The sequence below is a fragment of the Geotrypetes seraphini genome, chromosome 9 (assembly GCF_902459505.1).
Source record: "Geotrypetes seraphini chromosome 9, aGeoSer1.1, whole genome shotgun sequence".
Lineage (NCBI taxonomy): Eukaryota > Metazoa > Chordata > Amphibia > Gymnophiona > Dermophiidae > Geotrypetes > Geotrypetes seraphini.
This window is the reverse complement of record NC_047092.1, coordinates 170,162,715-170,189,315: the sequence shown is the minus strand read 5'-3', so window position 1 is coordinate 170,189,315 and position 26,601 is coordinate 170,162,715. Positions and strand designations below refer to the sequence as shown.

At 41.6% G+C, this 26,601-nt stretch overlaps 1 protein-coding gene across 1 annotated transcript in view; it reads left to right on the top strand.

The window, feature by feature from the left end:
- Positions 1-17,367, top strand: part of PHC3 (polyhomeotic homolog 3) — a 132,229-nt gene extending 114,862 nt beyond the window's left edge. The window contains 4 exon segments of the mRNA XM_033958076.1: positions 2,111-2,225; positions 8,897-9,047; positions 9,128-9,362; positions 14,362-17,367. Coding sequence (XP_033813967.1) covers positions 2,111-2,225; positions 8,897-9,047; positions 9,128-9,362; positions 14,362-14,516 — 656 coding nt within the window. The 3' untranslated portion in view covers positions 14,517-17,367.
- The last annotated feature ends 9,234 nt before the right edge of the window (positions 17,368-26,601 follow it).

Sequence of the window (26,601 nt, the reverse complement as noted above, 5' to 3'; positions counted from 1 at the left end):
AGGCTTAAAAGGCACATTGCTGTGAGATCTGTTATGTTTTATCATTTAGGATTAATGCTATGTAAAATGTAACATTGTGCTAGAGAAAATCCAAGATGAGTAGAGACACACAAGGTCCAGTGAATGGATGGCGACCCCCAAAAGGGAAACAGAGAAGTATGAGTGCAAAGTAGAGAATGAATGGTAATAGTTGCATTAGGGAACCAGGTGCTAGAATTTCAGCAGAAGGCACTGCACAAACAGTATATTTTGAGAAAGATAGTGAATGAGCTGCAGTAAGGGCTATTCTTTAGGGGGGGAGGGGGTAGCCTAAGAATAATGAACTGTAATGGGACCTGCAAATTGGTGGTTTTTGTTCCATCCACAAATTGACAAAAATTAATTTTATAAAGGCGGCTTTATTTGAAGAGAGCTTTTCCTATGCTGTACTTATGAGAAAAATCCCCTTATCTTTTTGTCTTAATCCTTCTTAATCTGATTGTATGTACTCCATTCAGTCTACTAGTAGAAACATCACTATAAGAAGCTCAAAGATCAAACTTTGCCAGACATTACTGCCAGTTTGTACAGAGGAATTTTGTAGGTGTAAAGGGAAACAAATACTTGGAAGATGTTGCAGGTAGTAATATAAGTGTTCAGTGAGCCAGTAAAAGGAGTTACATAGAAGAAATTTCCATGATCCATTGAGAATCTATCATAAATGATTAGATATTCATTACATTAAGTGATTTCTATTCCGCCGTTACCTTACTGAAGGGTTTATCCCTTTGTCTCTTCTCTATAGGACAGGGATGTCAAACTCAATCACATAAAGGGCTGAAATCTAAAACATAGGCTAAGTCACGGGCCAAATTTTTTATTGATACTTAGGGGTCTTTTTATTAAAGTACACTAACTGATTTAGTACACACTAAATGCGCACCTTAGTACAAGCACCCCTTAGTCTTAGTAGAAGTATAGGGTTACAACCTCTCCAACCCCACACCGTCTCTGTGATGGGCCAAAATTAAAAACTTAGATAAAGTCATGGACCAATGACTATTAACATGTGAAATCAAGCATGCCTTTTCCATTCGAATGTATGGCACACTGTATATGCCCTTGAGAAATAATTCAGGCTGGCTGAAATTTTGGGGCCTGACAAGCTTGAAGGACCTCTTGATTCATAGTTAACATTATTTAGCAGTGTTCTATATATGTAGCCATATGTGGTCAGTAGAAGCATTCATGCAATCAGCATTAAGGAGAGAAGTTCTTAATGGGGGATGCTATTGAGTTGGGTTATTATAGCACACTGTCTTGTTGATAACTCCCCCCCAAGTGTTTCCACACAACTGAAGAGCTCAGTTCCCAAACCTGTTAGATATGAGAAGCTTTTAGTGTCAAGAATTCTAGCCAACATAGGAGAAGGCTTTCACTAAATATCATATACCTTACGCATAAATACTTTTGGTGCAAATTTCATTCATGGTGTGGCTATCTGTGAAGGCAGTCTGTTTACAGTATGACCTCATTTTTGAAAAAAAATCTACTTAGTAGGTTTTGGAACTCAGCTCTTCGATAGCTTTTCTTTTAAAATTTTCAGACAGGGTGCAGGCAGCCAGGAAGACAAGGCAGACCTGAACGGCGACAGAAGCCAGGAGGGTGCAGGTGACCACAATCTGCGACGGCGAAGGCACAACATCGCAAAGACTTGAGGTGTGTGAATCTATAGCTGATGCCTTCAGGCGGGCCAATTTGCAATTAAGCTGGCCCACTGCAAGGCATCAGCTGTAGGTTCAAACGCCAGAAGTCTCACGGCAAAGTAGTAAAGATCTTTTTTCTACCTGCCACAAAGACCTCTAACTGGACCACCAGGTATCATGGTGAGGGTGGGGATTGTGGGTTAGGAGGAAGATTAAAGGGTCGGGGCCTTCAGATCCATAGGCACATGTGGCTCATGAGTCACAGGTTGCCGACCCCTGGTATATCCGAAGCCTAGTCTCTTTTCATATCTTTAATTTCTGACAGAAGTGATAACATGCCAATCTTGTATTACCAAAAGGAATTATAACCAAAACCAGCATTTTGGGTTTAATATTTTTATTTTGTAATTTATTTATTTTTTTAGAAGGTTTAGAAGAAATGGAACCTGAGCTGCTGAAGTGCGAGTTTTGTGGCAAGATGGGATATTCTAACACATTCCTGAGGTCTAAGCGATTCTGCACCATGTCCTGTGCCAAAAGGTATTCTGCATAATCTTGTATGCTCACAGATGCTCACAGAAGCCTAAGATTCAGGAACAGTGTTTCACTACAATGATACTGAGGTATACTAATTGAGTGATGTGGCAATTTACTGCCTACATAATTACCAGTGTTTGGAGCACCAGGCATGGATGTCAAATAAGATTATTAGATAATTGTTGTTTGTTAGGAAAGTCATAACACCTGATTGTGTTCCTACTAAGCAATTATTGCTGCCATAGACATTTAATACTAAAATCAACATGTGCTGTTATTCTCTTTGGACTTCATCAGGTATTAATCCTAAAGCACTTTTAACAAAGAATAGTAGAATTGCGGCTTTGGAATTATCTAAGCCAGCAAAGACACTCTCCTCTTATTTTCATTTACTGCTGACTTTGCACTTGAAGCTTTCCTTCTGAAAATCTGGTGAAAGCTGAACTCAACTTATCAGATCAGGGTTTACACTGCATTCAAATTAAATTTAGATCAACGATATTGAGCCACATAGGAAATGTCTTGAACCAGTGGGTTATTCACCTCTAGTTGCAAGTTGTGTAGATGTAGAAGGCATCATCTACATTTTTTCTCTCTCAGCTTCGCCTCTTGCCTTACTGGGCTGTGCTTAGCTCCTCAGTTCATACCAAAGCAGTTGGCCATCAGTGTAAGAGGAAAAATAAGGAGGCGTGGGGCATGTTGAACTCCCCAATCAACCACTTCTGTTCTGCTCTGCTTTGCAATCATTAAAATGCAACAAATCAATGCAAATTGGAACATAAACTAAACATGGTGGAAACAACAAGCCACCTACCTGAGTGCAACAAGCACTAACACTTATATAGCTCTCAAACACTCTCATTTGCCTCTTCGCAGTAGAGAAGTATTTTAGCACTCTTTGGACTTGTCCAACAGAAGAAAACCAACCTTCTGGAAACACACACATGTCTGAGACAGGAAGCAGGCTAAATGAAATCTGACAAGGTAGACCTTCAAGACTCATGCCTTTCTACTAAGAAGATTATTGAAGTAAGAACCTAATATTCCCATCTAGTGAAAAGGGCATACAAGTCTTGAACCACTGGGACGTACTAAAGCAGTCCCCTGAGTCTAGGGCAGGGCATGGCCTATGAGCCTGCTGCTACCACTAAGGACCCAAAGGCAGTGTCTGTTCATGCTGTCAATGTGCAGTGGCAGCCAAAAAAGCAAAAAGGTTGCTAGGAATTAAGAGAGGGATGATTAAAACGCCTAAGAATGTTATAATGCCCCTGTTTTGCTCCATGGTGCAACTGCATCTGGAGTATTGCATTCCATTCTGGTCTCCTTATCTCAAGAAAGATATAGCGGCACTAGGAAAGGTTCAAAGAAGAGCAACCAAGATGATAAACGGGATGGAACTCCTCTCGTATGAGGAAGGACTAAAAAGGTTAGGGATCTTCAGCTTGGAAAAGAGATGGCTGAGGGGAGATATGATTGAAGTCTACAAAATCCTGAGTGAAGTAGAACGGGTACAAGTGGATTGATTTTTCACTCGATGAAGTTACAGGGAAATATTTTTTTCACTCAGAGAATAGTTAATCTCTGGAACACATTGCCAGAGGTTGTGGGAAGAGCGGATAACATAACTGGTTTTAAGAAAGGTTTGGACAATTTCATAGGAACATAAGAATTGCCACTGCTAGGTCAGACCAGCGGTCCATCGTGCCCAGCAGTCTGCTCACGCAGCGGCCCTCTGGTCAAAGGCCAGCGCCCTAAGACTAGCCCTACCTGCGTACGTTCTGGTTCAGTAGGAACTTGTCTAACTTTGTCTTGAATCCCTGGAGGGTATTTTCCTCTATGACAGCCTCCGGAAGAGCGTTCCAGTTTTCTACCACTCTCTGGGTGAAGAAGAACTTTACATTCGTACGGAATCTATCCCCTTTCAATTTTAGAGAGTGCCTTCTCGTTCTCCTTACCTTGAACAACCTGTCCTTATCCACTAAGTCTATTCCCTTCAGTACCTTGAATGTTTCAATCATGTCCCCTCTCAATCTCCTCTGTTCGAGGGAGAAGGGGCCGAGTTTCTCTAATCTTTCGCTGTATGGAAACTCCTCCAGCCCCTTAACCATCTTAGTCGCTTTTTTCTGGACCCTTTCGAGCAGTACCGTGTCCTTCTTCATGTACGGCAACCAGTGCTGGACGCAGTACGCCAGGTGAGGGCGCACCATGGCCCGGTACAGCAGCATGATAACCTTCTCAGATCTGTTCATGATCCCCTTCTTTATCATTCCTAGCATTCTGTTCGCCCTTTTCGCTGCCACCGCAGATTGCGCGGACGGCTTCATCGACTTGTTAATCAGAACTCCCAAGTCTCTTTCCTGGGAGGTCTCTCCAAGTACCGCCCCGGACATTCTGTATTCGTGCATAAGATTTTTGTTACTGACATGCATCACTTTACACTTATCCACGTTGAATCTCATCTGCCATGTCGATGCCCATTCCTCGAGGAAAAGTCCATAGTCTGTTATTAAGAAAGACATGGGGGGGAACCACTGCTTGCCCTGGATAGGTAGCATGGAATGTTGCTACTCCTTGGGTTTTGGTTAGGTATTAGGGACCTGGATTGGCCACCATGAGAATGGGCTATTGGGCTTGATGGACCATTGGTCTGACCCAGTAAGGCTGTTCTTATGTTGGATTGAAGAAACACACAGAGTCCAGGAAGGAGCAAAGCAGAGCAATAGAAGGAGTGGAATGGGACAATGGACTCTCCAATGATCAAGCAAAGCAAGCAGGATGATATACTGTTTATAATATTCAATTTAGATATACAAAACCCAACACAGTACTGTGTTTCAATGCACTTAGTACATCTGTATCAGGGGTACTACAAGATTAAAACAAAAATAGTTAATCACATTATATATTAAAAACACAAATAAAAATAGAAAATAAAAACTCATGGAGAGCAACACTTTAAAGCCAAGGTATAAAGTCAAAAAGAGATAATAAATGATAAAATGGCCAATCTGTGATACAATTGCTGATGTTAAATAAAGGAATAACCCAGAAAGCATTGTGACTCTAAAAGGAAAGGAAATGGCAACATTATAAGAGCACAAACTTAAAAAATTGAGGTGGCTAAACAAACGCACAGGAAGTGTCTGCCATGAGATTAATCATTAAATGAAACATTGGTTTGCAACAAACATACAGCATAAAAGATACATTGTAAAAAACATGTTTTTATTTGTAGTTTTTTATATGTGATTAACTATTTTTATTTTAATCTTGTAGTACCCCTGATGCAGATGTACTAAGTGCGCTGAAACACAGTACTGTCAGGTTTTGTACATCTGAATTGGATATTAATAAACAGTGTATCATCCTGCTGGCTTTGCTTGATCATTGGAGAGTCCATTGGCCATCCCACTCCTTCTGTTGTTGTTCTTATGTTGGGTTGACCAAGTTGCTACCCTAGAAATCTCTTTGTGCAGAACTGCCTGGGACTCTGCACATGAAGATGCCACACTTCTGGTAAAGTATGCTTTTAAAGAAATCAATGGACTCTTACCACACCCAATGTATGCAGAAGAAATGGCCATGAGAATCCATCTTGAACTGGAAGCCTTCAAAGCCAGCCTTCCCAGATGGCTAGGATTCATTAGAACAAAGAGATTATCTGAAAGATGAAAATTATTCATCACCTTGAGGTATCAGAGAACTCTCCTCGCATCCAACAATGCCAAAACTTTGTCTTTATTCTTTGAACCTATGGTATGTGGAAGGCCAAAATCATCTTTGGTAGAAAGGAAAGTACTGTGCACAGAGACACTCCAGGCTCTGTAAATCTGAGGAAAGGCTCTCTGCACAACAGAGCCTGCAGCTCTGAGACTCGTCTCGCCGAGGTGATAGCTTCTAGAAAAACTGCCTTTACAGTAAGAATCAGTGATATTTCTGGTAGAGGCTCATACAGGGCTTTATTGAGGGCATGCAAAACAATGTTAAGATTCCCCGTTGGAAACGGATGTTGCACGGGGGGATGCAGCCGAGGTCTGCCACTTGCACTTTGAGGGAACCTACCACCAGGCCCATCTCAAGACCATCCTGAAGAAAAGCCAGGATCACTGACATTGGAGCCATGAAGGGCTATACATTCTGTTTAGTACACTATGTTGAAACATTTTCCAAACCTTGGCATAGAGATATCATAGGGGGTATGAACTAAACATGAGTGGGGTTGGGTGAGGCAAGATGCTTCAGGCCAGGGATTTGGGAAACTGATAACACCATTCAACAATAAAAGCACTTTTGTACAGGCTCATATTTTCCATCTGGTTTTAAAAGAGGTCAATAGTTCATGTCAGTAATGAGAAATGTTGACTCAGAGGTACCACTTGTGGTTTATTTGATGCATACAATGGAAATTCACTGAAACTTACTGATTAGATCATTAAAGAGAAAGCAGCTTTGGTTGTAACATTTTGATTTTTACATTAGATTCCTAATGGAATGCTAGAGATGGAAGACCAGCCTTGCCTTGTGGGGCTATTAGAAGGTTTTCTCTTTTAAATACAGCTTTTTCAGTTTTTGTTTTAATTTAGGAAGAAAAATATAAAACTGGATTTGAACAGGTCTTATCCCTGTACTCAGCCTCATTAGCCAACATTAGAAGAAAAAATATATAAATCTAGTTCTAGGGGAAAAATCCTCAACTCCAAATGGATAATATTTTGTAGGCAAGAACCAACCCAGTTTAGGTCTTCTACTCTCCGAGTCAGACAATATGAAAAGCTGTGGATTGTAGGGTTTCAGGAATCCTGGTATATCTAAAACTTTCTCTGTGGTGGGACTATAGAAAATTGGGAGGTCATATAAAATGAGGGAAAAGATCCCAGGGTAGTTAGGAATGAAAGATCACGACACAAGATCCCCCCCCACCACCACCCCCAGCCCTGATTCCAGCTGAACAGGAAACTCAAAAGAACAGAAGGAAACTGCCAGGTCCAAAAAAAGAATTGGTAATATCGATAACCCTGAAATACAGCTAATGTTGACTTTTCAGTACATTTGCCACATATGGGGGCAGAATTTCTATCATATTTAATTTTTTTCACATTTCTTTTATAATTATGTAGGAAACAAATGGCATTTTAAAATGCAAATACCTCATTAAATATAAATAAAACATAACATAAAATGAATCTTTTATATCACAAGGAAATGAAGTTACCTATATCTAGCAGAACACAGATTAGAGAGGTCACCAACGGAGTCACTGTGTGGACGCTGCCTAGTGTTCTTATTTCTCTAGAGGCTATTGACAAGTCTGACTGCACATGCATGCATGTACGCCTTCCCATCTGCCTGACTCATGTGGAGGGATGTGGTAATCTATGTTCTGCTGTCCTCAGAGAACACTTCTACAGGTGAATAACTTCATTTTTTCCGAGGACAAGCAGGACATCCGTTTACCACAGATGGGAATTCCTAGCTATGAAGCTCACCAAAACAACAAACCAGTGCTCAATAGGGACTTGCAACAGGTAACGCCAACCAGAAGCCACTCAAAACAACAACATAGATGTAGCCTGAACAGAACAAAATAGGCCTAAGAGGATGGAGTTGGTTTCTAGACTTCAAACAAATTCTATTTGACTGTGACAAAACCAGCTGTTGTGTCAGGACTGCCAGTTCAATTAGACACTCCTATGGAATTTGTTTGGAGTCTAGGCAAACAAGGCAAATAGTGAGATGTTAATGTATGGACAGAAGACCTCATCACAGCTCTGCTTATCTCCTCAGTGGAGGCTGATTTAAGTGGGTTACTGATACAGCCATGGCTCTGGAAAGTTCTCTTCGGTGATACAGAGAAGGCACAAGGCTGATCCACCTTGGATACCCAGTATCCTTTCACTGGCCCTGACTCTTTTCTCCTCTAGTCTAATGCTGTGACAGTCCTTGGTCAGAAATCACCCACTGTGGCACCTCATCTAGCTAGATATCACTACTGAATGATGGCTGAAACTCCTTCCCTTTCAATGGACTGCAAATGCCTCTACCGCAGCATCCCCAGTCCTAGGTGTGTTGGGGTTCTGCATAGTCTGACCCTTTCTTTCCTATGTTTTGAAAGCACCTGATTTTTCATTGAGCTGCTATTAACCTTGAACAGTACTGGGGTAACTATATAACTGAGCACATTTATGTACATGTCCTTGTCCCAAGAGCATGTGATAAGTGCCTATTCTGTAAGAGAACCTGTGTGCCTAAATTCTGTCTCAGAATTCAGTATAAACCGATATCAATATTTCAGTACCTGCAGTTACATTTCATTGCAAATACCTGCTCTGTAAATTATGTGGATATTTGCACAAGAGCTTTTAGATGCTCTGCTCCCACTTACAGACATATATGCACACTTACACAGACAAATACACATACGTGCTCCCACTTAGACATATATACATACATGTCAGTATTCTAAACATTTACATATGTAACGCTTGAGTAAATATGTGCCTGGGTTATAGAATTGCCCTTTATTTGCAGAACAAAATGTCAGAATAAGTTGATTGCATTTAATTTTAGTTTATCTCAAGAATTTGTTTAGTAATATTTGTTTTGATACGTTCAGCAACATTTGAAAAATAGTCTGATTTTGAAGATAAATATTTAACTAGAATATTTTATTTCAGGTACAATGCCAATTGCAGTAAGAGACTTGGAATCTCTAAATCAGATAAAACCAGTCGATGGAACAGGAAGCAAGAAGGACAGACTCTTGGCCGTCGTGGACGTCGACCTAGCGGGTCTGAAGGGGCTGTGAGAGAACACTTTCTTAGACAGGTCTCTAGAGAGGTTACAGATGTGCATTGTGCCTTCGTAAGTTATAAAGGGAGTAGAATACTTTGCATTATGTTTTCCAGCTTCCGATTACCTATCCATCTACAGATGACACCTTAGAAACTTCGCATGAGGATCCTGTGCCAGCTGCCATGACAACACGCTTGCGACAACAAAATGAAAGAGAACGTGAACGAGAACGCAGGGAGCAAAGAAACAAGAAGACATCTGAAAGCACTGATCTGCTACCAAATGCACAAACCAACCCTGTGTTGTGGACAGTGGATGAAGTTTGGGCCTTCATCCATTCATTGCCTGGTATGTATTCTTGTAAAAAAAAAAACCAAATCAGAGAGGTTAAGGCAGTGGTCTCAAACTCAAATCCTTTGCAGGGCCACATTTTGGATTTGTAGGTACTTGAAGGGCCGCAGAAAAATTAGTTAATGTCTTATTAAAGAAATGACAATTTTGCATGAGGTAAGACTCTTTATCCCAGGACAAGCAGGCATGATATTCTCACACGTGGGTGACGTCATCTACGGAGCCCCGGCGCGGACAGCTTTTCAAGCAAACTTGATTGAAGATTCAAGTTTGCTGTGCTGCACCACGCATGTGTGCCTTCCTGCTCCACTAGAGGGCGCATCCCCTCCTCATGTGGGTGACGTCATCTACGGAGCCCCGGCGCGGAAGAAAACGGTATGATTTTGTAGAGTGATGAAAGCTGCTTTAATTGTATTCAATTCCTGTTTAAGTTTGCAGAGCTCCTCCTTACAAACTTAAACAGGAATTGAATACAATTAAAGTAGCTTTAATCACTCCACAAAATCATACCAAATTAACCCCTCTACACTCCACTGTTCTTAATTTGTTGTATAGTCCCTATATTTAAACTGCTGCAAAGTCTCGTATGTCCAAGTATTTAAATCTAGAAACATAGAAAAAAGCAGCAGAAAAGGGCTATAACCCACCAAGTCTGCCCATTCCAAGTATCCCCTCCCCTGAATTTACTCCCTTAAAGATCCCACGTGAGTAATCTGTATATACGTCCAATTACACTCCATTGTGAATGTTTACTTGTAAACCATTCTGAGCTACTGAGAGGACGGGATAAAAATCTAAATAAATAAATTTCCAGGGAAAGTAGACGTTCCCTTAGATGTAATTGAGTTTGAATTCGTTGATGATTCAGTCGGGCTCCCCATTTAATAAAAATGCCCCGCAAAACTGATTTTAAAGCATCCCATAGGATCCCATCCGAGACATCCCCCTTATTATACTCTAGGTATTCATCTATAGTGTAAAGTATTTCCTTTTCTACTTCTGGGATATTAAGCAAGGAATCATTAAGCTTTCATTTACAAGTTCTTTCCCCAGAGATCATCTCAATACAGTCCACCCACACAGGAGCATGATCAGATATCTGAATACTTCCTATCTCAGCTTGTTTAACCTTCCCCCATTGATTCCTATGGATCCAAATTCCATCTATCCTAGTATAGGTTTAATGTACATAAGAGTAGTGAGTATAATCTCGCTGGGATCCATGCATGAGACGCCAACAGTCTATCAGACCTAAGGCATGTATAAATGTCCGAAAAATCCTAGAATGATCCTTAATTGAATCTCTACCACTTTTAGAGTGGTCTAGGCGTCCATTGGTTAACAAATTAAAATCTCCCCCTAAGATTATCAATCCCTGAAGGAATGGTAATAATTCACGCTGCAAAAACTTGTAGAACTCAATTTGGGCTGTGTTAGGACCATATACATTTACTATTGTTATTCTTTGTCCCTGGAGATTCCCTCTCAGAGCTAAACATCTCCCCAATGAATCATGATATACCTGGTCTATAACTAAACCCAGGCCTTTTTTCACCAAGATTGCAATCCCTCCCTTTTTTTTATTAACTGGATCTTGCCCTTGGTGTGTCCAAACTTGTTCAAATAATGGATTCTCCATAAATCTCACATCTCTGGGTCTTAAGTGAGTCTCCTGTAATAAACAAATATCCCATCTCATTTTCTTCAATTCTCTAAAAACCATACTCCTTTTCCCTGGACTGTTCATCCCATTAATATTCCAAGATCCATTCCTGAGCGCTCCCATCTGTGTCAATCCAGACCAAAGCCTGACCAACTATTGAGAAAGGTTGAAGTCTCTCCCAAAGGGCTATCTCCATATGCCTCCCAGTCTCAACCACTCGTTAAAACAATATCATCTCAGTATCCATTACTCTAAATTTCATTCACATATTAATCCTCGCTATCTTTTAACACCTCATCTCTAATATAACTCATACATCTTTCTTCCAAGCATTCATAAATTCTCCTTTTTCTTTCTCTTCTCCTTTTTTTCTCCCTTTTTTTTTCCTCCCTTTAATTTAACAGTGTCTGTGTTTCAGTGTCTCTAATAATGTAACTCATTTCTCCAAAGGTGGTAGTTTCTTAGTTGATCGAGTAACCATACTTGAGGTCTCTGCTTGTCTCACTGTTTTCTTGAATGTCGCTACAGTTGGATTATTGGGTAAATTATTACAGCCCAACTCTTTCAGGGTAGTCCAGGCGTCCTCTACTGTGTCCACTCTACGTGACTTTCCATTAATAGTCAGCCACATTCCAAAAGAGAACAACCAGTGATATCTATGGCCCTCTGAACGCAAAACTTGTGTCACCTCCTGAAAGGCCCTTCTTTTCTGTAAGGTTATAGGAGCCAGATCTTGAAAGACACCAACTCTAATTCCATTTCATATAAAATGTGGATGTTTTCGAGCAGCTTGAAGTATTTTTTCTTTAAATAATCTCCAAAGCATACAATCATATCTTTTGGGATGCCTGTTCTGTTCATACCTAGGCTGCGATGTGCTCTTAAGATAATAATATTAGTTCTATCCACAATCTCTTCATGTCCCAATAATTGGCTACAAAAATCTTTCACCACTTCCGTGCAGTTTCTATATTGATCAGATTCAGGTATTCCTTTAAAACGCAGATTATTTCTCCTGGATCTATTATCTAGGTCTTCGATTTGTGTTTGTGCAAGTCTGTGATCTCCTTTGTTTGCTGAGACATTGTCATGTTAATGTCCTTTATTTCTCCTTCCAGCTGTTGTACATGTTGTTCAGAAGCCTCAAACTGGCTTCTCAATTCGCTCATTTCTGCTCAGATTTCAGTGAGAGCTATTTTAATATCTTCTCGTACCCCTTTTATCTCTGACTTTAAGTCCTGAAATCCAGCTTCCAGGATCTTTTTCAAGGCTATGGCATTATTTTCTGGACTGGCCACTGCTGGTGATAGCTGAAGCTGTTCTGGAGACGCTGCTGGAGATATTTTCACTGTCCTTTTACCACTCGATGGATCATTAAAGCGAAATTTATCCAATTTATGGCGGCTCACCATATATTCCACCTGCTACTGCACTTATATTCAATGATTCCAATTTACTCAGACAATGGTTTAATCACAATTATTTTCAAGACTCTTTTAGTAGAATACCATCGCTTTTCATGAATTAAAACTCAAAGTCCATATTTTCCTGCAGGTTATTAACTGTCTATAATAGAGATAAAATACTTCTCCATTTAACTGAGATGGGTCTGCAATTAAAGAGTTATTGCTTGATTAGTGTAAACTGCCCTTTATGGCTTCTCATTTCCCAACTTTTTGCAAACTATTGGTGGGCATTTTAGCGTTAAAACTTTCATAGAGAGTATTTACCACAGTGATGTATAATGAGCAATCTGATATCAGTAATCACCTTCCCACTAGGCAGCAGCGGCCGACCATGTTCCACACCATTCACCGACCCGATCCTAGCCGGGCGAGGGCGACCAGGCAACTATTAGTCAGCCCCGCAGCTTCAGGTCTGGCATACACTGCTGCAGCTCATCCTCGGGTTCTGCTCCCCAGTCTACACTCTCTCCCGGCTCCAATTTCCCCTGAAGGAGAGGGGGAGCGGCATCGAGACGCCGCAGACCGCGGCCACTTTCACTTTCTGCTGTCCTGCCTTAGCGAGTTCCTTGAGCCGCCAATCATTCACCGTGCAGTCCCGCCGCCAGTGTTCGCACTGCCGGGGCAATATTGCTCTCTGGGAAGCAGCGCGACCACACTATCTCCGAGCCCCGCCGGAGCTCAGAATTCACACTGTCATTCGGGTGGATGACGTCACTTCCTCTCAATACATTGGAGACAGGCATAAGAAGGAAATGGAATGAGAGAAGAGGGAAAAAAAATGGATAGCAGACACTGGAAAGAGAATTAGTTGAAGATAGAGAAAAATCAGAAAGAGAAACTGGAACCAAGATGATGGAAAAACAAAACAGCCAGACAACAAGGTAGAAAAAATTGTTTTATTTTGAATTTATTAACTGGAATACGTTAGCTTTGGGATATGTACATCATAATTATTTTTGTATTCATATACATTGTATTATTTTTGTAGTCGTATACAGCTGATTTGGGGGAAGGACTGGAGCCCAAAATTAGTGGATGGGCACCAAAGTTTTTCCCTGCCTGAGTGCAATTTATAAATACTTGAGCTAGTGAGGATTTCCAAGCCCTGCCAACTGAAGACAACTTCCTCCGGTCTGGCAACTCAAGATCTCCAAGCTTTGCAGCCAATGGCAATATCCTCAAGCTGCCCCTGCTTTCATGCATGCATGAAAGCCAAAGAGGGGGGCAGAGAGTTGGGAAGGCAGCAGCTCTGCAATATTGCTGCTAGCTGCAGAACTTGGGAAGTTGGAAGGGGAGGAGGTGGCTGTCAGTTGGTGAGGCTTGGGGATCCCTACTAGCTACAGCAGGGGAGATATTCATTTTTAGGGAGCCTAAGCTCAAAGTGGGAGGCCCAAAAAAGCAGTAATATTTACCCTGATTAAACGATCCTCCACGTGCTATGCTGACAGCTGATTCAGCATCCCCGCTCTGATGAGGCTCACCTCTGAAGAGGCTCACCGTAGCTGTAATAGAAGTGAATGGGAGAACCAGGAGCACGCATCCCTGTTCATCAGAATGGGGATATAGAAGCCTGTGGCTGCTCTCACTGTCAGCGGTGTACGTGGAGGATTACTCAGTCAGAGTAAGTATTGCTGCTTTTTTGGGTTCCTCTCCACAGTGTCCCTTTAATGAAGGTTTATTATTAGAAATGTACATCTTCTATATTAGTGATTGCAAATTTGGGACCTGCTCAACCTTTTTTGGCTCCTCAGCTAGTATTAGTGTTTGTGCGGCGCAGAAAAATTTTTTTCTGCCAATGCGGCCCAGGGAAGCCAAAAGGTTGGACACCCCTGCTCCAAGGCTAGCTAATGCTTTAATTCCATTTCAGGATGTCAAGACATTGCTGAGGAATTCAGAGCACAGGAAATTGATGGACAAGCTCTCTTCCTGCTGAAGGAAGACCATCTCATGAGTGCAATGAACATCAAGCTGGGACCTGCACTGAAAATTTGTGCCCGCATTAAGTCCTTGAAGGAGACCTGATGAGAGTGTGATCCCTAGATTGGTACCATGTGTCTGTGGTGAAGATATAAACTAACACAGATCTGAATGCTAAGTGCTGCTTTATCGCTGTACTTAATCCCAAATTATTTGTTTTGCAGTTATAGTATACTTCAAACCATTAAATAATGTGATTAGGTAAGTTTTATTCTACAAAATCAGAATGGAATTAGAAACAAAACTGAGGAAACACTTATAATAGTGTAAGGTTGGATAAGATATAGAAAAGAGTATGAGATAAGTTGTATGAAAGTAATGAGTTATGACTGCATTTGATGGTAGTTGTTAGAATGGCAGTGTTTTCCTGTGTAGAGGGATTTTTTTTAGAATGTGGTACAACAGCCGATTCCACAGTGTCTGTGGAAGCATGGATTTTGGTAAAATGCTATGCATTTAATAGTGAAATTCATTAAATAGCACTGGAAAGGGAAAATTATTTAAAAGCTTCTGTTCTTTCTGTCATCTGAAACTTATTTGCTGATAGGACATGTAAAGAATGGAAACTGCTGCTTGGAAGTGTAAGCACTCTTGCCTTCCCCCTTTCCCTATAAGAGAGCTATAGGACATACTAAAGCTCCTATGCATAGGCAAGGGCATTATGCTATTATTGTTTAGCTAACTTGCTGCTAAGCTAACCTACCCAGCTCTAATAAGCAGAGCACTTGGAAGGGGTATTTGAGTGATCTCACTCAGTGGCTAATTCTAAAGGAAAAATCTGTTACTGGTTTTCTGTCTTGCTTAATATATTCTTACACAGTAGGCATGTTGCAGGTGACTGCAGGACAGTCAATCTAAACAAACATATAGGGGCAGTGTTAGGATGGGGCAAACAGGGTAGCTGCCTCGGGCCCCTGCAGTTCCAGGGGGCTTCCGTAGGCCAGCATCTCTTCCCATTCTTCCGCAGCAATTGATGGCATGGCAGAAATTCTAATATGCTGCCTCTGACATCCTTGGAGCTTTTTTCTGCTGCGTTCTACCCAGGCAGAAACAGAAAGTTGTGTTGGGGGGGAGGGGAGGGAGAGAGGGGCAGAACACAGCAGAAAAGCAGCTCCAAGAATTGCTGTAATTCCAGAAACTCCCAAGGAAATGTTAAGGTGAAGGGAAGCAGATGTCGAACCAGGTGGGAAAAGAGATGCCACCTGATGGGGGCTCCATAAAGCTGTTTTGAGGTAGATGGGGGAGGGAGTTCAGAGAGAAGGAAATGAGCCCATAAACAGAAGAGAGGGAGAGAGAGAGATGGTAGCTAATGAGATGGATGGAGGGAAGAGAAAGGGAAAAATGCTGGATGGGAAGGAAGCCATGAAGAAAGAGATATGTTGAATCCAGGGAGGAAGAGATGAAATTATGCTAGATGAGAGGGCAGTTGTGAAGACAGAATAGAAAGGGAAAATTATTAGACGGTGGGGGGAGGGGGTGGAAGGAAGGGAGAGATTTCTGAATAATGTGAGGAAGGGAAGAAAGGGAAAGAGATTGGAGGGGGGAGAGATAAGAGGACATAGGCAGCATTATTGGACGATGAAAACAGGAAAAGGGATATGTCAGGCCATGAGGATGGGGTGGGGTTGAGGGGGAGAGGCCAAGGGGTGAGGGAGGCAAGAAGATGAATGAGAGTAAGATAGAAATCTGGTAATTAGGAATAGATGGAAAGGGAATAGGTGGCTTGGGAATGAGTGAGATGGGAAATGTGAGAACTAGGACATAAGAGGAGATGGAAAGTTGATAACTGAAAATTAAAAAGGAAGATGAAAGAGGGTTAAACTTGCATGGAAAGAAGCAGAAAAGTAAAGGAGGAGAAAGCTAGAAGGGAGAGACCTATATTTTATAAACCAGTATATGGTGAGGGAATGAAAAAAATGGGAGTGAGGAGAAAAAAACAAATGAATAGCAGACAATGGAAAGAGAATTGAAAGACAGAATTGAAAGAGAGAAACTGGGAAAAATATGCTGGAAAAATAAGTGTCCAGATAAAGCAAGAAAAATATTTTATTTTGAACTTGCTAACTAGAATATGTTAGCTTTGGGATATGTGCATTGCAGATGTTTATGCATTATGTTCAGTGGCATAGCCATGATTTAAGGGGGGGAGGGCTTAAACTCAAAATGGATGGACACCAAATTTTCTTCCCCCCTCCCTCCCGAATGCAAAGTACCTGAGTTAGTGGGGATCCCTAAGCCCTACCATCTGAAGATCTCCTCCTTTGGGCCAGCAGAGAGCTCCCCCATGCTGCAGCTTCTAATATTAACCCACCTACACATATTCAGTTTTCATGCATGTGTGAGAACTGAACATGGGCTAGGGGATAAGGAACATCAATAGCTCAGAAATACTGCTGCCAAGCTTGGGGAGCTCTAGTTGCTGTACTGGAGGAGGTGTCTTTATCTGGGGGGGGATCCCCACCAGCCAAAGCAAGGGAACTGGTTAATTTGGGGAAGCCTGAGCCCATGTGGGGGAAGCCCCCTATCTCCTCCCCATGGTTCTGACACTGTGTTCAGTATTGCAGCATTTGCCGAGTTTAACTTCTTGGACTCCCAGTTTAGTCTTGGTCTTCATATTTCTTTTTCTAAATTTGTGATCCATGATTTTGTATTTGGTGAATGTCTATGTGTTGTGTGTGAAGAAGTAATTTAAAATTATTTTATGTATGGTAATAAATGACAAATGGGGAGATTTGGAAGGCAGGCAGGAGAGAGGATCAGGGACTTCAGCATGTCTATTATCAGCCCTGTACATATATATATTATGAAAATGAAATATTAAAATTAAGCCCTATATTTACATACTCTGGGGTATAAAATGGATATTAGAAATCCATACATACCAAGAGGTTTTAGAAAGAAGTGGAAGAAGCCAAAGCATTTCTTGCCACATACGCTCATAATTTTGTATTATTTTGATATTGTTTTCCTTACCTATGAAATGCATTGAAAGTGAACATAGGAGTGGGGAAAGCATGTAAAGCTACTGTGAATTGAACTGAATGGAACGGCTGGCTTAGGAAGCTAGTACTAATTTTAGTGTAAATGAATGACGATATGATGGCTGGATTCCAAATTTTGCACTTCTCTTTAGCAGAAATCTTTTTCTTTGATATGTTAGTAAAACATTTGAAGATGTCTTAGATATTTATCCTTTGGCTTTGTGTAGAATAGAGGTTAATTATTTTTATATAAGACATACTTTTAAAAAAATCTTTTAAGAGACTTTTTCAGAATGTATTATGATTTCATATCCAAGTAAAAAAAATTGAATCAATATGACAAAAGATATATCTAAGATTTGGGATGGGCCCTTATGTTGCAGCTTATCTTCCTGAGCTGCAGTAGTCCAGAGTTTTAGTTTCTGCTCTTAGACATAAATGGTAGTACACTTCTCCCTCCATATTCACAGGGGTTGGGGCACAGCTGGCCCGCAAATACCAAAAAATCACAAATAACTTTTTGTTTTCATATTCACAAGTTTTGGGGATATAACCCTCGTGAATAGTGAATTTGCAAATAAACCTTCCCTTCATATTCACAAGCATAAATTGATTTAAAAGAAACAAGTTCTTCCATTGTACTGTACACTTTAGCAGTACAATTCAAGTACTGTATTATAGAACTGACCATGTACAAACATACTGTAATCCCATTAAATCATGGCTCACACAGTACTGTAATTCTTAATAATGTAAAACATAATACTGTAACATACCAATCACTTATTCAGGCGGTTTCTTCATCCTTGTTGTCCTGTATATGTTCTGCAAGTAGTGCAAGAGGAGGAGGAGAAAGAAACATAGAAACATGATGGCAGATAAAGGTCAAATGGCCCATCTAGTCGGCCCATCCACAGTAACCATTATCACTTTCTCTGAGATATCCCGCGCCTTCTTGAATTCAGACAGTCTGTCTCCACCACTTCTTCCGGGAGACTGTTCCATGCATCTACCACCTTTCTGTAAAAAAGTATTTCTTTAGATTACTATGGAGCCTATCACCTCTTAACTTCATCCCATGCCCTCTCATTCCAGTGTTTCCTTTCAATTGAAAGACTCGACTTAAATGTCTATCATATCTCCCCTCTCCTGCCTTTTCTCTAAAGTATATATATTGAAATCTTTCATGGGTGATGATGCGGAGTATCTGAAAGAAATCTCAGTGAATCTGGAAGATGTACTAAGTCAAATTGACAAGCTAAAAAATGATAAATCGCCTGGACCGGATGGTATACATCCCAGGGTACTAAAAGAATTCAAACATGTTAGTGATCTGTAACCTGTCGCTAAAATCGTCTGTAGTACCTGAAGAATGGAGGGTGCCCAACATAATGCCGATTTTTAAAAAGGGCTCCAGGGCAGATCTGGAAAATTACATATCAGTAAGCCCCACTTCAGTGCCGGGCAAAATGGTGGAAACAATTATAAAAAATAAAATTGTGCAATACGTAAACAAACATGATTTAATGAGAGTCAGCATGGGTTCGGCCAATGTGACTAAACATGTGGATAAAAGTGAGCCAGTTGATGTAGTTTTATCTAGATTTTCAGAAAGCTTTTGATAAAGTTCCTCATGAAAGGTTCTGAGAAAATTAGAGAGTTATGGGATAGGCGGCAAAGTTCAGTTGTGGATTAGAAATTGGTTATCGGATAGAAAACAGAGGGTAGGGTTAAATGGTCATTTTTCTCAATGGAGGAGATTAAACAGTAAAGTGCTGTTAAGGGTCTGTACTGGGACCGGAGCTATTTAACTTATTTATAAATGAACTGGAAATTGAAATGAGTGAGGTGATTAAATTTGCAAATGACACTAAAATTCTTTTTAAGTAACCACATACAAATGCTTTCCTTAATGCAATGTCAGAAATGCAAAAAAAAAAAAAAAAAAAGTCCTTTTGACAGGTACAATAGAAAATGTATTTATTTAAAGGATTTATATTCCACGATAGCTAATAAATAGAATGTAAACCTTCTGGGTAAAAGAAAATACTGTACCCAAGTGGAATTCATCTGGAGCCAAATACAAAGAAATTAATTAGAAAATCTACCGTGAAAAGTTAAATAATCAGCAGGAAAATTTTCAGAAAAACTTTTAACATTAGTACATCTATAGGAATTATATTTATAACTATAAAGAAATGTACAGTATACCTTGAAGACTGTTGTAAATAGTAAGATTATTCATATCAGTCCATGCTCCAGTTTATTTATTAAAAGGAGTGAACAGAATGTTAAAATGTTCCTGTGTAGAGGTATAATAGAGAGAAGCATCGACCTTGCCTGATAAATCATATCCAAAATAGAGATATCCAGCTTAGCCTCCTTCATCCAGAGGTGGGGACAAAGGTTATCACTTCTTCACTGCTATTTAGAATATACTATATATCTTCTTTTTAGGTTGAAGTTGTACATTTCATTCAGTTGGTATAAAGCAGGGGTGTCCAACCTGCGGCCCAGTGAAGTATTTTGTGCGGCCCTGGTCGAGGGCGATGCAGTGTTTTCCTCTGCTGCCCCCAGGTGTTTACCATCTTGCCGGCTCCCTCCTCTATCTTGCTGCAGTGTTTGCGCGGCCCCAGAAACATTTTTTTCAGCCAACGCGGCCCAGGGAAGCCAAAAGGTTGGACACCCCTGGTATAAAGGCTTATATGCATCCTTGCACCTCTACTTGAACTTGGGGAGAAAGTAATTGTATAAAGTTATATTCTAGTCATTTTGGGTTGTTTTTATAATCACAATTTTGCAATGACTAGTCATTTAAGGCTCTAAAAGTATTAAGGTATTTGTACCATTTATTTAAGCAATAAGCTATTGCTAAGTGCCTCACTTACTTCCCCAGAAACATACCTGTAGACACCACCTTTGCAACCGAGACTCTCTACCTGGAGGTACTGAGGCACATTATTGAAGGATGATGCCTTTTGCCATCATTAAAAAGCCAGTTAGAAAAAGTTGTTGAGTTGGGGGAGGGAAACAAGAGATAAAAAAAGGTGATCTTACCCCCCCAAAGTTTTTCAGACTCCAATTACACACACGAATGCTATGTATAGAAATTAAATTGTGTCTGCAAATATGCAGCTACATTATAGTATGTAGATGGTATCTTTCAATAGGAACACATCTTTTTTTTGTAATTCTTTATTCATTTTTAAAAACTTACATCAAGTGTACAATTAATAAAACATTTAAGATTAAATACATCACTTGAATTTTCTTAATATATTCAGATACATATGATTATTTCCTTCCCACCCATTCCATTCATATTTAATCAAAAATATATAAATATAAACTCTTATTTATATGTTAAAACCTTCCGTATAATCTAGACAACCCACCTTCCCCCCTCTCCCCCATTTGCAAATATACTTCCAATAGAAACGGCATCTATTCATTACAGTAGGCTGTCAATGCCCCCCAGATCTTTATAAATTTATTATAATTACCTTTTTGTAAAGCAATTATGCTTTCCATTTTATAAATGTGACATAATGGTATGTCGATGAGAACAAGGAGCCAGATTTCATCAAGTAATAATAAACTTTTATTGATAACCAGTTTTATAGCCCATTACATTAACGGGTGCTAGAATATATGTGTGCGTCTGTCTATTTCTTTCTCTCTGTCTCCTTAGCCGCTTTCTGTATTTCTGTCTTTCTTTCTTTTGGCTGTCCACCACCACCCCTTGCGTGCTCCCCCTGTCCATTCTCCCTTCTTTTTACCTCCCCTGTGTACACCACCACCCCTTCACTGCTCCCCTTATCCAGCAGCATCCCTTCTCCCTTTGTTTTACCTCCCCCCTGTCCATCAGCACCTCTTCCTGCTCCCTCTGTCCAGAAGTAGGCCTCCCTTCATTTCCCCCCACCTGTCCATCAGCACCTCTTCCTGCTCCCCCTGTCCAGCAGTAGGCCTCCCTTTATTTTTTTCCCCCCTGTCCACGGGAGATAGTACAGGCCCGGTCTTTGCCATTCTCCCCGGAGTTTGTTCTTTAGTCGGATAGAGAGTCCTTGCGGCCCCCCCCCCCCTTCACTTCCCGCGGGCCCGACTACGAACCTGGCGATTCAAGCAGTGTGGAGCAGTCTTCACATGCTGCTTCGGGTCCTTCTACTGCCCTGATTTACTCTGGCACATCCCTGATGACATCATCAGAGACGCGGCAGAGCAAATCAGGGCAGTAGAAAGGCCCGAAGCAACGTGTGAAAACTGCTGCAAACGGTGCTTGAATCGCCAGGTTCGTAGTTGCGTCCGCGGGAAGGGAAGGTAAGGGGGGGTGGCAAAGGACTCTGACTCCTCTGGTCTGTCGTGGAGGGCGGCCCGGCTCAATTTCTCGGTTCATCCCGGAGAAAATATAGTAAGGCAGGGCAAGGAGCAGGGCAGACCGAAGAACAGCACAGAACAGAACCCTAAGCACGCATGCGCACTCCTGCCTGCGGGAGACTACAGCGCACGGAAAACAGAACACACGGCGCAAGTGCGCATGCGCGCTTAGCGTTTTATTATTATAGATGACAGGAGTTGCCATTCAACATATAACAAGTAATTGGAAAAATTATAGTAGATTAAATTATACCTTTTGGTGGAATTCATTATGTCACATTTATGATAGGAACACATCTTAAAAGAGGTTTAGGTGGTGGAAAAAAAACCTGTTTAGAGATAGCATTTATGGCTGCAATTGAAAAAGTATTTGTGTATTTTTACACTGGTGATGGTTTTATTGTTAGGCAGGAACTATCATCTTGCTTTATGGTATCTACCAGTTGTATTTTTCTATTTTCCCACTTTTATTTATATATGCCAAGTTAGAAGTGGTTTAAAGGAGGAATATTGCTAGCTGAAATTTCTGCAAAGAAGCTTCTATGTGTACTGCAGTAGACATTGATGAGATGCGAATACAGCTGGTACCAAACAAAAGAGTAATAGGATGGTAAAACAAAGGTCTCTACACTGGGGTTGCTTAGGAGAAATGGAAGTATCTGTGCTAGAAAGGGAAAATGAAAAGCTTGACTAGTTCTTAGAAACATAGAAAAATGACAGCAGAAAAGGGCCATAGTCCATCAAGTCTGCCCACTCTATTGACCCTCCCCTTAACCCTCTGAGAGATCACACTCTGATGACCATCCCCTTAACTCTACCCTCTTAGAGATCCGACATGGGCATCCCATTTATTCTTAAAATCTGGCACACTGCTGGCCTCGATCACCTGCACTGGGAGCTCATTCCAATGGTTAACCACTCTTTCGGTAAAGAAGTACTTCCTGGTGTCGCCATGAAATTTTCCGCCCCTGATTTTCAGCGGATGTCCTCTTGTGGCCGAGGGCCCTTTAAGAAAGAAAATATCATCTTCAACCTCGAGACGACCAGTGATATACTTAAATGTCTCAATCATGTCTCCCCTCTCCCTGTGTTCTTCGAGAGAGTATAGCCGCAATTTGTTCAGCCTTTCCTCGTACGAGAGATCCTTGAGCCCTGAAACCATCCTGGTGGCCATACGCTGAACCGACTCAACTCTCAGCACATCTTTACGGTAATGTGGCCTCCAGAATTGTACACAGTACTCCAGATGAGGTCTCACCATGGTTCTGTACAATGGCATTAGGACCTCGGGCTTCCGACTAACAAAACTTCTATGGATACAACCCAGCATTTGTCTAGCCTTGGATGAAGCCTTCTCCACTTGATTGGCAGTTTTCATGTCTTCACTAATGATCACCCCTAAATCTCGTTCTGCTACAGTTCTAGCCAAGGATTATTGTTGCCAAGGTGCATGACCTTGCATTTTTTAGCGCTGAAGCTCAACTGCCAGGTCAAAGACCTGCGTCATACTGTCTGACACATTGCTATTACTTACAATGTTACATAGTTTGGCGTCATCGGCGAACAATGTTATTTTACCTTAAAGCCCCTGGGTCAGGTCTCCTATGAATATATTGAAAAGGATCGGGCCCAAGACCGAGCCCTGCGGCACTCCACTGGTCACCTCCGATGTTTTAGAGAGGGTACCGTTAACCACCACTCTCTGAAGTCTACCAGCTTGACCTTCGAAGCCCACACCAGCGCCCAGGTCAAAAAATGCTTCTGTTCCCTCTGGAAACTTTGCACCATCAAACACCACTTCGACCACCTCTCCTTCCGCTTACTGGTCCAATCACTAATCCTAAGCATATTGGACTACTGCAATATCATATAATATGCCTATAAAAACACCATCAAACGTCTTAGAATAGTACAAAATGCCGCTGTCCGCCTCATCTTCGGCCTCAAAAAATATGACCACGTCAGCCCCTATTACACCAAACTCCACTGGCTGCCGGTGGAGGCAAGAATCATCTTTAAATTCACCTGCCTCTGCTTCAAAACCTTAGCAGGCTCCTCACCAATTTACCTATCTGAGTACCTTGAAATTGCAGGCCCCTCCCGCACTCGAAATACCTACCTGTTTTATTTTCCCTCCCCGAAGGGCTGCCTCTACAAAAAATTCCTCAACCGATCCCTAGCATTCCAAGCGGGCAAATGGAACAAATGCCTCTCCACTCTCATCTCCAATTCCCCCCCCCCCTATCAAACTTTCAGGAAGCTAACCAAAACCTACCTATTTGACAAATTCCTTTGAATGTTCCGATCCCCTCCCTCCTCCACCTCTGACCTCAACTCTCCCCCAGACTCTTTACTGCCGTAGGTTACACTTCTATTTGTAACACTGCTGTATGTAACTCATAGCAAACATAACTACTCCGAATATATTACCTACCTGCAAAAATTAATTCTCTGTCAATGTACCGTCTAAAATGTAAATGTAACTTGATTGAAAAATGCATTGTCTAAAATGTTAATGTAACATTAACGAAATTGTAACTTCGCTGTAATTGTACAGTCTCTTCTTCTGTTAACCGCATAGAACTTCCATGGTAATGCGGTATACAAGAATAAAGTTATTATTATTATTACTACCACTTAGCCAATCATTGACCCATGCGGTCAGTGTTTCACCTAATCCCATCGATTTCATCTTGCTCAATAACCTGCAGTGGGGGACGCTATCAAAAGCTTTACTGAAGTCCAGGTACACGACGTCTAGGGACTCTCCTAAATCCAGCTTCCTTGTTACCCGTCAAAGAAGCTGATGAGATTGGATTGGCAGGACCTACCCTTGGTGAATCCATGTTGGTGGGGATCGCGTAGATTCTCCTCGTCCAGGATCGTGTCTAATTTGCGTTTGATTAGTGTTTCCATGAGTTTACTCACTATCGATGTGAGACTCACTGGTCTGTAATTCGCAGCCTCTGCCCTGCACACTTTTTGTGCAGAGGAACGACTGTTTTCCAGTCCAAGGGGACTCTTCCCGTACTCAGTGAGAGATTGAAGAGTACGGATAACGGTTCCGCTATCCGTACTCTTGTCTTTTATATATTTATATAGGCCTCAGGATAGGAGAATTCTATGCAAAATAAACTTTGCAGAATTTCAAAAATTTTGTACAGAATCTCAGAGAGAGCGTGAACTCGCAGGCCTTGAGCATGCGCAGATGCTCAAGGCCCAGCAAAGAACAGGAGGCAGATCTTCGGGCACCAGCACCAACGCACAGGACATGCCGGTGCCAGTGGCCAGATGGAAGTAAGAAGCCTGTTCAGGTGGGTCTGGGGGATTTCAGATAGCGGGGGGGGGGGGGTGCCGGATCGGGGGGGGGGGGTGCCGGATCACGCGGGGGGGGGGGGGGGGGTGGGAACGTATCAAGCGAGTTTCCTTTAGTTCCTATGGGGAAGCTCGCTTTGATATACGAGTATTTTGGTTTACGAGCATGCTTATCGAACGAATTATGCTCGTAAACCAAGGTACCACTGTATATAATTACCCCTGATAGAATTCTGTGCAAAATTGTTGAAATTCTGCAAAGTTTATTTTGCATAGAATTCTATCCTGAGGCCTGAAATTCTTTTCTGCCTTTTCCTTTCTCTGGATCCAACTCTTCAATTCCCTCTCTTAATCCAACTGCAGTTCTGTCTCCCTCTAAATCCTACCCCTCTCTCACTTGCACTCGGAATCTCCTCCTTGGCCCCCATAGTCTGGCATCACTCTCTCCACCGGCTAAGAGTATCTTCCTCCCTTCCTTTTCTCCCTCTCTCCCATAGGTCTAACATCAATGTCCCCTCCTCTACCCCGCCCCTTTCAGTCCAGAATCCATGTCCTATTCTCTCCCCACCTCCCACTTGCAGTCCAGCATCCATGTCCGCTCTTCTCCCCCACCCACCATGGGCCTAGCATGCATATTCCCTCCTCTCCCTTCCCCCCCCCCCAAATTGTGGTTTAGCATCCACATTCCTTCCACCTCTCCAACACGGGTCTGGCCTGTCTCCCTCCAACACACTCCCCCCCAAAGATAATACATATGTGCGTGCCTCCCAAGGAAGCAGCACTAACAGCGTCTGGCTGAGGTAGTGGTGTGAATGGACTGCTTGTGACCAGTCCCGCCAGGACTTTCTACCGTGCCATCCATCTACAGGAAGTAGAGAGAGACACACACACATGTGGAGGGCCGAGAGCGCGATTGCAAGAGAGAGAGCATGCACAAGCAAAAGAGAGACACATGTGGAGGGCCACAGCGAGGGTGAGAGAGAGACACACATGTGGAGGGCCACAGGAGGGGGGGAGAGAGAGAGACATGTGGAGGGCCTGGGGGGGAGGGAGAGAGAGGTTGAATTGAATAGGGTGCCAAATTGCTTGCATACAACTTTGCTACCGTACTGAGGAAAAAAAATCTTTTCCAGTTTTAAAAAAATATTGATATTGTATCAGTTTTCACATATCTAGACAAAGATTACTTAAAATTATTATTGTAAATGACCACTATTTTTCAATAGGAATTTGTGCTCCTGGAAAGAATATCAACTGTGTTTTCTAGGCATATTTTAACTTGGTATGATGGGGCAAGCAGCCTGACCATGGCAGAAGCTATCTTCTGATATTTCCAGTGTTGTTGATACATTAAAAAGGTACTTGAGTTACAAAATATATTAATTTGTTTCTGAGTTATTGCTTTTTCCAACATAGCAATCTGATGATCATTGATTATGCTCTCATGTTGATAAGAGCTC